The sequence below is a fragment of the Bison bison genome, unplaced genomic scaffold (assembly GCF_000754665.1).
Source record: "Bison bison bison isolate TAMUID 2011002044 unplaced genomic scaffold, Bison_UMD1.0 scf7180017864368, whole genome shotgun sequence".
Taxonomy (NCBI): domain Eukaryota; kingdom Metazoa; phylum Chordata; class Mammalia; order Artiodactyla; family Bovidae; genus Bison; species Bison bison.
Window position 1 is genome coordinate 1,178,185 of NW_011494940.1, and position 10,157 is coordinate 1,188,341.

The 10,157-nt window shown below is 57.8% G+C and overlaps 1 protein-coding gene across 2 annotated transcripts in view; it reads left to right on the forward strand.

Moving 5' to 3' along the window:
* Nucleotides 1-10,157, forward strand: part of LTBP2 (latent transforming growth factor beta binding protein 2) — a 109,696-nt gene that overhangs the window by 91,817 nt on the left and 7,722 nt on the right. For both annotated transcript variants that reach the window (XM_010855745.1, XM_010855744.1), the window contains exons 19-29: nt 2,755-2,874; nt 3,964-4,086; nt 4,307-4,432; nt 4,855-4,980; nt 6,053-6,175; nt 6,299-6,424; nt 6,788-6,910; nt 7,550-7,681; nt 7,948-8,073; nt 9,055-9,198; nt 10,052-10,150. In XM_010855745.1, the coding sequence (XP_010854047.1) occupies nt 2,755-2,874; nt 3,964-4,086; nt 4,307-4,432; nt 4,855-4,980; nt 6,053-6,175; nt 6,299-6,424; nt 6,788-6,910; nt 7,550-7,681; nt 7,948-8,073; nt 9,055-9,198; nt 10,052-10,150 (1,368 nt within the window). The remainder of the gene's footprint in view (nt 1-2,754; nt 2,875-3,963; nt 4,087-4,306; nt 4,433-4,854; nt 4,981-6,052; nt 6,176-6,298; nt 6,425-6,787; nt 6,911-7,549; nt 7,682-7,947; nt 8,074-9,054; nt 9,199-10,051; nt 10,151-10,157) is intronic.

Genomic DNA, 10,157 nt, shown 5'->3' on the forward strand with positions numbered 1-10,157 from the left:
GAGTGCCTGTTTCCTGGGGTCTTCTGGGGTCTTTCCCGCAGCCTCATGCCAAGAAGATATGAAGCTTTAGTGAATCACATGGTCTCATTCTTTGGTCAGCAAATGTTTCTTGAGCGCCAGCTGTGTCCCAGCCATGGGCCAGGAATACAGCCATAAAAAAGACAGACAGCGCCTGCCCCCCAACGACCAGGGTAAAACCTTTACCAAAACATACCATAATCTTAGGTTAAAATTTAAACCCTAGACTAGGCAAAAAACACCTGACTCTCGTCCAGGCACTGAAAGGTTGGTGGGACAGCCTCAGGATATCTGGTGACTTCAGAGCCTGTGCTTTTAACAGGGATTCATCCATGGCTTGGCTAGTGGCTCTGATATATCAGCCCCCATTTAGAAGAGGCCCACCTGGTTCAGGTAGAGACTGGGGGCTGCTCTGACCCTCTGCCCCCTCCACCCCCACCTCCCAAGCATGAACATCACTGGCTGGGGCTCTGGCCTGAGGAAGGAAGCCCGTGGCAGTGTGCCCAGATAGGCCGGGTTATGCTGCAGTAACAACCAGCCTCAGTCTTAGTGTCGTGTAGGACATAGCAGACTTGATATCTGACCAAAGCCGCATATCCATCATGAGTCTGCCGGGGGTCCTGGTCCACATCTTCTCATCCTTGAACCAGACTAAAGGAAGAGCATCTTGAATGTGGCCACTGTCCGTGGAAGAAAGAAAGAGCACTCTGCAGGGTTGCACATAAATAAGTGTTTGGGCCCATAAATTACACACGTGATATCCACTCAAAGCTACTGGCCAGCACTAGTCCTCCTGCCCCACCCAACCACAAGGGACCAGGAGGCACAAGCCCACCACGACCCAAAAAGTGAGAGCTGGACTTCTCAGTGAAGCGGCATGTGTCCCGCAGGTCTCCTAATGCCCAACATAACGCACTTCCGGCACCACCTCCGCAGGTGTGCCCAGAACCCTTGGGGCAGGGCAGAGCTCAGAGCCCTTTGCTCCCGCTAAGTCTAATCTCCTTCCGATGTTGCCTGACCCTGCAGGAGAGGTCCAAAGACTCCGTTTTTCCTCGGTGTGGTCTTAGAGGAGGATCCTTGCCTCCATCTCTTTCTCTTCATCCCCGAGTCTCGCATCCCTGAAGCAGACTTGCGGCTCATTCCCAAGGGCTTTGCCCATCTTGCTTCCGGTATCTCAGCCAGGACCAGCAGGCCAGGGTGCTGGCCAAAGCTGGTGGCCCTAGAACCTTCATTTCTTCCACCTCCGCCTTGTTCTCTCCAGTTCTGTTTTTACAGAAGCTTCTAGAATAGTTTAGCCTGGTATCACCACAGCCCAACTAGGGGTTCTTGGCTGCCCTCTTTCCTGAGATGAGCCTTATCTCAGTGTCCCTGAGATTGCCCAGGAGTTCTGGGTATCTCCTAGCACACACACCCCTGAAACACCCTCTGCTCTGTGTATGTCTTCCTCATGTGGACCCGTAGCATGAAGTTTTGGCCGTGAGAGGTGACCGGTTCCCTGGGCTCTGATGGACCCGGTCTTCTGCAGACCAAACAACCTCAGAGGAGATTCATTTTCACCCTCCACTTCCGGCCCATGTCCTGTTTTATCATGACAGCTGCTCCTTGAGTCCTTTTGCAGGAAGCCTGTGTTCTGACCCTTGGCCCTGCCTCCTGCCTTTCTCTTCTCCCTGGGTGCTGACCAGGTCTTCCTCCTAGTCAGTAGGGCCTCTGAATCTCCATGAATGAGCAGGTGGACTTCCTGCGGGAGGGCGACAATTACCCATGCAGGGAAGGTGAACTGTCCTGTTTCCTCCAGAGCTCAGTCAGTCTGTCTGTAGTGAAGAGTGACTGGGAGCCTGCACACTGGGCCAGAGGAGCTGAACATCTTCCTGCCGTCCTGACCCAGAGTTCAGTCCCTGGGTTCCGACCTCTCCAACTCGGCCCAGGTATCTGGGGTGCCTTGGAGGCTGGACTCCCCAGCATGCCGGCTTCGCATTGGGCAGAGCCCTGTGTGCCGTCCCAGGAGCAAGCTCGCCTTCCGCGCCTTTGTTCTCATCCCCCAGGACTGGCTCCTCTCCCTCCATGGCTCACCCCTCCCCCTGCTTGTCTGATCGGTGCTCAGATTCATCCTTTCGGGCTGGCTTTCCTGAATCTCACCAGAGTGGGTGTGGGAGCCCTACGTGGTTCTCAGCTGGAAGAAAATTCCCCTCTCCAGCAGCCTTCCTAGCCTCTGCATCAGCCTCACTCTGCACCAGCCTCAGGGCTGGTCTTGGCCACATCAAAGATTGTGGGAGTCATCCTTTGTCCTCGTTTCCGGGTGCTGGGAAGCCTGTTTTGCGTTCATTGCCCAGCCAGGATCTATCCTGGGGTCTCTGGGGCCTTCTGTGCCAAGCACGTCCAATCCCATCATCGTCACCCCTTGTAAATGAACAAGGGAGAGACGGAGGCCCTTCCCAAGAGTCCAGCTCACGACTTCGAGCCCTCTCACCCTCCCCAAGCTACTGAGAGCACAGCCTCCTGCAGCAGGGCTTCTCCCTTCCTCAAGGTCTTCCATCTTTCTTTTGTCCAGGACAGTGGGTGGGAGGTGGGGCTGGGAACACAAGAGAGCACTCACATTTTCCTGGTTTCCATCTGTACAGAAACTGACATCCTTCCTTCTCCCCAACCGACGGCAGGGTCAAGGATGTGTTCCTTCACAGCCCGCCCATGGGCCGTGGTTCCCAGAGATGACCAAGACAGGGGTTGTTATTTTTGCAGATATCAACGAATGCCGTCACCCTGGCACCTGCCCTGATGGGAAATGCGTCAACTCCCCCGGCTCCTACACTTGCCTGCCCTGCGAGGAGGGCTACAGGGGCCAGGGCGGGAGCTGTGTAGGTGAGGGCTGCCTGCCAAGGCACGGAGGGGGCTGTTTGGCCTGGGGACCCTGGGTTGAGCCCACACTTGGTGGTGGGGGGCGGGGGGAGGCATGGGCAGAGGGAAATGGCTTGGAGGCTATGGTCTTTCGTGACCCAGCTGGGTTTCCAGATGACGCTGGGGATGAGGTGGGTGTGCTTCAGTTACTGGTGCTCTGCCCTCTGAATCAGCCAGGGTGGGGGGACCCTTAGGCTCCTTGGCCATATCCGTCCAGGAGCTACATACAACCCAAGGTACCAGAGGCTTCTGTGGCTGGATTCTGCTAGGTAGGCTGAAGGTGCCATGTGTCTTTTGGAAGAGGCTGATGCCAGTGGTGTGGAGGAGGGGTCTTCTGCCCTCCTGGACCTCAAGAGCAACTTCTAACACCAATGCCTAAGAGAACGGCGGGAGCTCTTCTCTGGAGGTCGGGGTGGGGGGCGGGTTGCATGTCAGCCATAGGAGGAATGCACTTTCCCTCAGCCCCCGCAGGAAGAAGGGCCCAGGGCTGGGAATGCCAGGAGGGACTGAGTCGTGAATAGAGACTTTGAGGCTCTGGAGAGGGCAGGCATTTCCCAGGCCTTTGGGACTGCCGCTCAACCGCCCATGCAGAACTTGGCCTCTCTCTGTGTTACCCACTCGCCCGCTGAAGCTGGTGGGTGGGCTGAGAACTTGGGGTCATACCCATTTGGTTGGCGGGGAGGAGACCAGAGAAGTTCAGACTCACTCTAAGGTGAGGCAGAAGTCTTAGACACTTGCCTCCAGGTGTCCTAAGATGGGCCAAACCAATCCCAGGACTGGGTGGGGAACCTGGCCCCCCCTTTTCTAGGAACTTGCAGGGTGCTCTGTGTCACTGGATGGAGCTGAAATCAGCTCAGGGATGGAAGTTAGTTCGGCGGGGGAAGGGCACCCAGCCTAGGTAGATGGGTCCAGGAGCAGGAATGACCTCTGGTCCTTCCCAGGGTGCTAGGGCCCCTCGGAATGCTGGTTCCCCGGCCTCACAATGGAGACACTCGGCCTGATGCTGGAGGCTGCGCGAGGGATAGGAGGCCAGCTTGGACTTCTCTCCCACAGATGTGAATGAGTGTCTGACCCCTGGGGTCTGCACCCACGGAACATGCATCAACCTGGAGGGCTCCTTTAGATGCTCCTGTGAGCAGGGCTACGAAGTCACCCCAGACGAGAAGGGCTGCCAAGGTACAAGGATCCAAAGCGCCCTTTGTCCTCCATGACACGTCCGCCTGCAGCTCCTTCCCTCTGGCCCACATCCCTGAGCTGATCCAACACAGCGCTGCTGCATAGACTATCTTTCCCCGACACCCCCCAACCCCACCCCACTCCTCCCTGTCAACCTCCGGCTAGCCTGGCATGTCTGTCCTGCAGAGAGCCCCACACAGAGCTCAATGGCCTGTTTCAGATGTCGACGAGTGTGCCATCCGGGCCTCGTGCCCCACGGGCCTCTGTCTCAACACGGAGGGCTCCTTCACCTGCTCGGCCTGTGAGAGTGGGTACTGGGTGAATGAGGATGGCACCGCCTGCGAAGGTAACCCTGGGAAGGGGGGTGGCCAAGGGTGACTGAGAACACAGGCTGTCAGACCTCCCAAAGAACCCTCCGTTTGTCCTCTGGTTTGGGGTTGATGCTGGGGGTCTCCAGACTAGGCGAGAGGACTTTGTGAATGGACTTGAGCTTCTGTTTTCTCCATGAGGACAGAAAGAGAAGGGAGTCACAGAGACAAGAGGGAAGGAAGCTCATGGCCGAGCCGCCCCAGAAGCATCCCCGGGGAGAGGGTACGGGGGTGGCCTTGTAAGAGGCCCAGAGCCAGGGGCTCCCCTTCCCCGGGGGGCCCACAGAGTCCGGCAAGCTCAGAGAGGAAACCAGAGGCGCAGGGTGGTTCTGGCCTGGCCAGGTGGAGGGAGGCATCCCCAGGCCCGCCGGGTGACTGACCGGCTGACTGTCTGCCCTAGACCTAGATGAGTGCGCCTTTCCTGGAGTCTGCCCATCTGGAGTCTGCACCAACACTGCCGGCTCCTTCTCCTGCAGGGACTGCGAGGCGGGCTACCAGCCCAGCGCCCTGGGCCACACCTGTGAAGGTGAGGGCCCCCGACAGGGAGCAGGAGACTAACCCTTCACCCTCAGAGAAGGGAGTTCGCCTCAGATGGTGGGGGAAGCCTATTCTCGCCCTCCCTCCCTAAACAGGCGTCAGAAAGGCGACTGCAGATCTGGGTCTAGGGAGCCAATGAGCCACTGGACCAAAGCTTCAGTGCTTGTCACAATCACGGGGAGTTTGTTCGATCAACATGCGGCTTCCAGGCCTTGTCAGACCGGCTAAGTCTGTCTGTTGGGGATGGGGGTCTTGAGATCTGTTATCTAACAGGCTCTTCAAGAGTTCCTTTTAAAGGTGGGTGCTGCGACATTATCCTAAAGACCCTGGCCGGTACCGGGCCATCTGTGAAAGAAAGCAAAAGTGTTAGCTGATCAGTCATGTCTGACTCTTTGTAACCCTACGGACTGTATGGACTGTAGCCTGCCAGGCTCCTGTCCATGGGATACTCCAGGCAAGACTACTGGAGTGGGTTGCCATTTCCTTCTCCAGGGGATCTTCCCACCCAGGGATCAAACCCAGGTCTCCTGCATTGGCAGCCAGATTCTTTACCAGGGAAAAGAATCTGAGCCACCAGGGAAGTCCCAGGGCAATCTGTAGGCCAATTTAAATAATCCACTTTCTGTTACCTCCTCAGGTTCTCTGTATCTGCTTCCTTGGCTTATTTCTCAGTTGTTTTCCTGTTGTTTCTGCAAAATCTCAGCCATGATGAGGGCAGTAGGGTTTGGCCACCTTAGGCCAGGGTTGCTGCTGGAAGAGACCAGGTGTTCCCTGGGTGGGCACAGTGTGGGAAGCGGGAGGCCAGGGGAGCCTGCCGGGCTGGGCTGGGGCAGGATGGAGGGAGCTGCATCCATCCTGCTCCCCAAAGGCTCCCTCGCCAGCTTCTCCCAGCTGTGCCAGTTTACAAGGGGATGGTGCTCCTATGGGTCCAGTCTCCTCTGGCAGACCTCTAGGTCCTCTGGAGACCTCCCTGATGATCCTTGCCCTTGGGAGGTCCTCCCATCGGTTCCACCTCCCCACCCCACCCCTCCGTACTACCATCTCCTCGTGTGGCCCTGCAGATGTGGATGAGTGTGAAGACCCCCAGAGCAGCTGCCTGGGAGGCGAATGCAAGAACACGGCTGGCTCCTACCAGTGCCTCTGTCCCCCGGGCTTCCAGCTGGCCAATGGCACGGTGTGTGAGGGTGAGTGGCTCAGGTCTCCCTGGCCGGGGATGGGGTGGGGCGGAGGGTTTCCCTATGCCGTGCGCTCCCCGGGGAACGTCGCCCCCCTCCCGGGGGAGACACCACCTGCTCATCTGCCCGCAGATGTGGACGAGTGTGTGGGCGAGGAGTACTGCGCACCGCGCGGCGAGTGCCTCAACAGCCACGGGTCCTTCTTCTGTCTCTGTGCTGACGGCTTTGTCAGTGCAGACGGGGGCACCAGCTGCCAAGGTGAGAAGCCGGCAGCAGGGGCCATTAGGGGTCATCCCGCGTACTGACAAAATGCTCGCGGTCCACCTGGGGTGGGAAGATGGGAGGCTGAGGGATGAGGTTGGCAGCCAGGTGTCAGGGAGGGTCTCTGGAACCCTCCTCCAGGGCCTGTCCATGATGCGTACAGCAGGTGCCTTCACCCTCTGCCCTGCCTGGTTCCAGGGCTCCACACCCAACGGCGCCTCTGGCTTCCAGCTCTGGTCTCTCGCTCAGATCTTCCAGCCCTTTTCTACTTCGAGACACTCCCTGGCCCTCCTCTAGGCGAAACTGCCCAGGGCCCTGGGGACCCATGGCTGGCCCTGCTGACAAACGTCTCTATTCTAGATGTGGATGAGTGTGAAGTCACTGACCGGTGTCTCGGGGGCCAGTGTGTCAACACCGACGGCTCCTTCAACTGTGTGTGTGAGACTGGCTTCCAGCCCTCCCCAGAGAGCGGGGAGTGTGTGGGTAAGGGCTCCAGGGGCTAAGCAGACAGGGCTCTGCCCCATGTCAACAAACAGACACCTCCACCCTGCCAGCTCCTCAGCTCCCTGGGGCCAGGAACCCCAGCTTCGAGCACTTTCCATAGATTAATCATCCAATGGATAATGTCTTTATTCAGCCTCTTCTGACTCAGGGATTGCCCCCAGGATGTCCTTGTGCTGTAGCAGAGCACACAATCTAGTTTTTTAAAAGCCAAATGGATGCAATAGACATTTACACCACCTGGGTTCAATGCCTTTTGCTGGGACAAATAGACAGTTATGGATAATCTTGAAACTAAGCAAGGGAGACATATGAAGACAGCTCTCCATAATACACTTTGGGAAAGGTTTTATATAGAGAGAAGTCGACACTGCTCTGCTGTGGAGGGCAGGGTGCAGGGGGAAAGGAGTGTCACAGAGGCTGAGAGCTCTCCTGGACAATCAGGCCTGCGGCTCAGGGGAAAGGGTCCTGAACTTGATGTTTTGGGGTTGAAATGAGCATAGTGGTTTGGAACCAATCAAGAACCTCAGAAGTTGAGGGGCATGACCTTGTCATGCCAGAGAGATGGGGTCAGGGTAGTGACCTGGCCACTTCTGTCCCCTCTCCTGGCCCTGGGGACAGACATTGACGAGTGCGAGGACCTCGGAGAACCGATATGCGGGGCCTGGAGGTGTGAGAACAGCCCTGGCTCCTACCGCTGTGTCCTGGGCTGCCAGCCTGGCTTCCACATGGCCCCGACGGGAGACTGCATTGGTGAGTGGGGAGGGGGCGTGCGGGCTGGGAGGCCGAGGACAACATCTACTTTTCACGTACCTAGCTAGAGACGATTTTTGCAGCTGTTTGTGTGTTTTCCACGGAGCAGTGCTTACACAAAAATTGAGGAGGACTGTTTAGTTTAGTTTTCTCACCCTGTGTTCAGAAGTTAGTGTTCAGAGACCTTGGTGTTAATGAGCCAGATAAATAAGTATTCCCAGCGAGTAGAGAGCACAGCCTACACCGTAGCCCGCCCTGTCCCGCAGACATAGACGAGTGTGCCAACGACACTGTGTGTGGGAGCCATGGCTTCTGCGACAACACCGATGGCTCCTTCCGCTGCCTCTGTGACCAGGGCTTCGAGACCTCACCCTCCGGCTGGGACTGCGTTGGTGAGAAGCCTGTGGCCTAGCCAGCTCTGAGCCAGGGAAGGGAAGGCTCTCGGGCCCTTGACCCCGTCTCCACAGATCTTGGCTGCCCTGCATAGAGAGGCCCTAGGGCCCTCCTCCTGAAAGGTTCAGGGTCACGTGGGCTCCACTTGGAGCCCTCAACACAGAGTGACAAGGAAGGGGGATTTCAGCTCCCCCGACAGAGGATGAGTTGGTAGGATGGCACCCACCGACTCGACGGACATGAGTTTGAATAAAACTCCGGGAGTTGGTGATGGACAGGGAGGCCTGGCGTGCTGCAGTCCATGGGGTCGCAGAGTCAAACACGACTGAGTGACTGAACTGAACTGAACTACAGGGGACCTCGGGCTTCCCAGGTGGCTCAGTGGTAAAGACCCCACCTGCCAATGCAGGAGATGTAGGAGACGTGGGTCCGATCCCTGGGCTGGGAAGACCCCTTGGAGTAGGAAATGGCAACTAACTCCAGTATTCTTGCCTGGAGGATTCCCATGGATAGCGGAGCCTGGCAGGCCTCAGTCCATGGGGTCACAAAGAGTGGCACCCGATTGCCCAGTGGAGCACACACACACACACCCACTGGGGCATCGTGGCCAGGTTGATCAGGGAAGCAAGGCCGCCCTTCTACCAGCAGGGGGAGCAAGCACACTAGTGAAGGTGCCACCTTTTCCCAGAGACTCAAGGGTTCAAGAGGCACGTTTGGGGAATGTGCAGGAGGAAGCCTTCCTCGTCCATTTATGGGCCCTTTTCTGCCACCCTTCTCCCTCCCTTATCCCCTCTGCTCACCTGGTCCTCCTTCCTTCGAAGTCATACCCACTTCCCGCTCTTCCCCAGGCCCTAGCCTGTTTCTTTGGGGGTTGGGCGGGGGGTGGCGAGGATGAGATGGGGATCTGCCCGCGGGGCTGGAGGCAGGGGCAGGGGCCTGGGCCTCTCCCTCGCCCGCGAGCCGGTCCTCCTGTCTGGCAGACGTGAACGAGTGTGAGCTCATGCTGGCGGTGTGCGGGGCGGCGCTCTGCGAGAACGTGGAGGGCTCTTTCCTGTGCCTCTGCGCCAGCGACCTGGAGGAGTACGACGCTCAGGAGGGCCGCTGCCGCCCGCGAGGGGCTGGAGGTGAGCCCTGCGTCCCACCCTCACAGTGCACTCTCCCCCCACCCCCCCTCCTCGCTGTCTGGCGTACACAGTGCTTCCGCTGCTCCAGCTGCAGGGCTGCGACGACCCTACAGGAGGCTCTAGAAGCTCTAATGCCAACTGGGGGGAGGGGGCAGGGAGCTCAGATTGAGCCTTGGTTGTTATTGTTCAGTCGCCAAGTCTGAGGTCACTCTTCGTGACCCCATGGACTGCAGCACACCAGGCTTCCCTGTCCCTCACCATCTGAGCCTTGGAGGGACCCTCAATCAAACCCCAGGAAGCTCTTGGGTGAGGGAGGTCCAGGAACTGAGCTAAGCTCCACTCTGCCGTCCCACTCCACTCCAGAGCTGCCGGTTTCAAACTCTCAGCCCAGGACTAGGATTCAGCTGGCCTTCTCTGAGTTGGGGGAAAGCTAGCAGGACCTGGAACAAGGAAGGGTGGGAGGGGCAGGGGTACAGTGTGACACAGAGGAATGGAACGGTGTACCATACCATGCTCGTATGGTGTGATGTGCCGGGGACTGGGGCCACCTCACTGCAGGGGAGGAAGGCAGGATGGTATCTTGGAAAGAGCAGGGGTGTGGCACCAGAGGAACTGGGGTCACTTCCCTGCTCTGCCACTAGGTGGCCCCTGCAAGTCACCTAGCTTCTCTAAACCTCAACTGCCTCTTCTATAAAAGAAAGCTGATGATAATAAGCTCTTCATAAGGCTTATCAAGTGAGATAGTAAAAGTACACTGTACTTTATAAATGTTTAAAGTTTAAATAAATTCAAAGGCCAGGGTGCCCCAGGGGGCCATGAACAGATGTTAACAAGGGGCGTCTGTCACACACAGGTCCGAGTGTCCCTGAGGCCCGGCCAGGGGCACACCCACCAGGCCCTGTCCGCATGGAATGCTACTCTGGACAGAAGGACCAGACGCCCTGCTCCAGCCTTCTGGG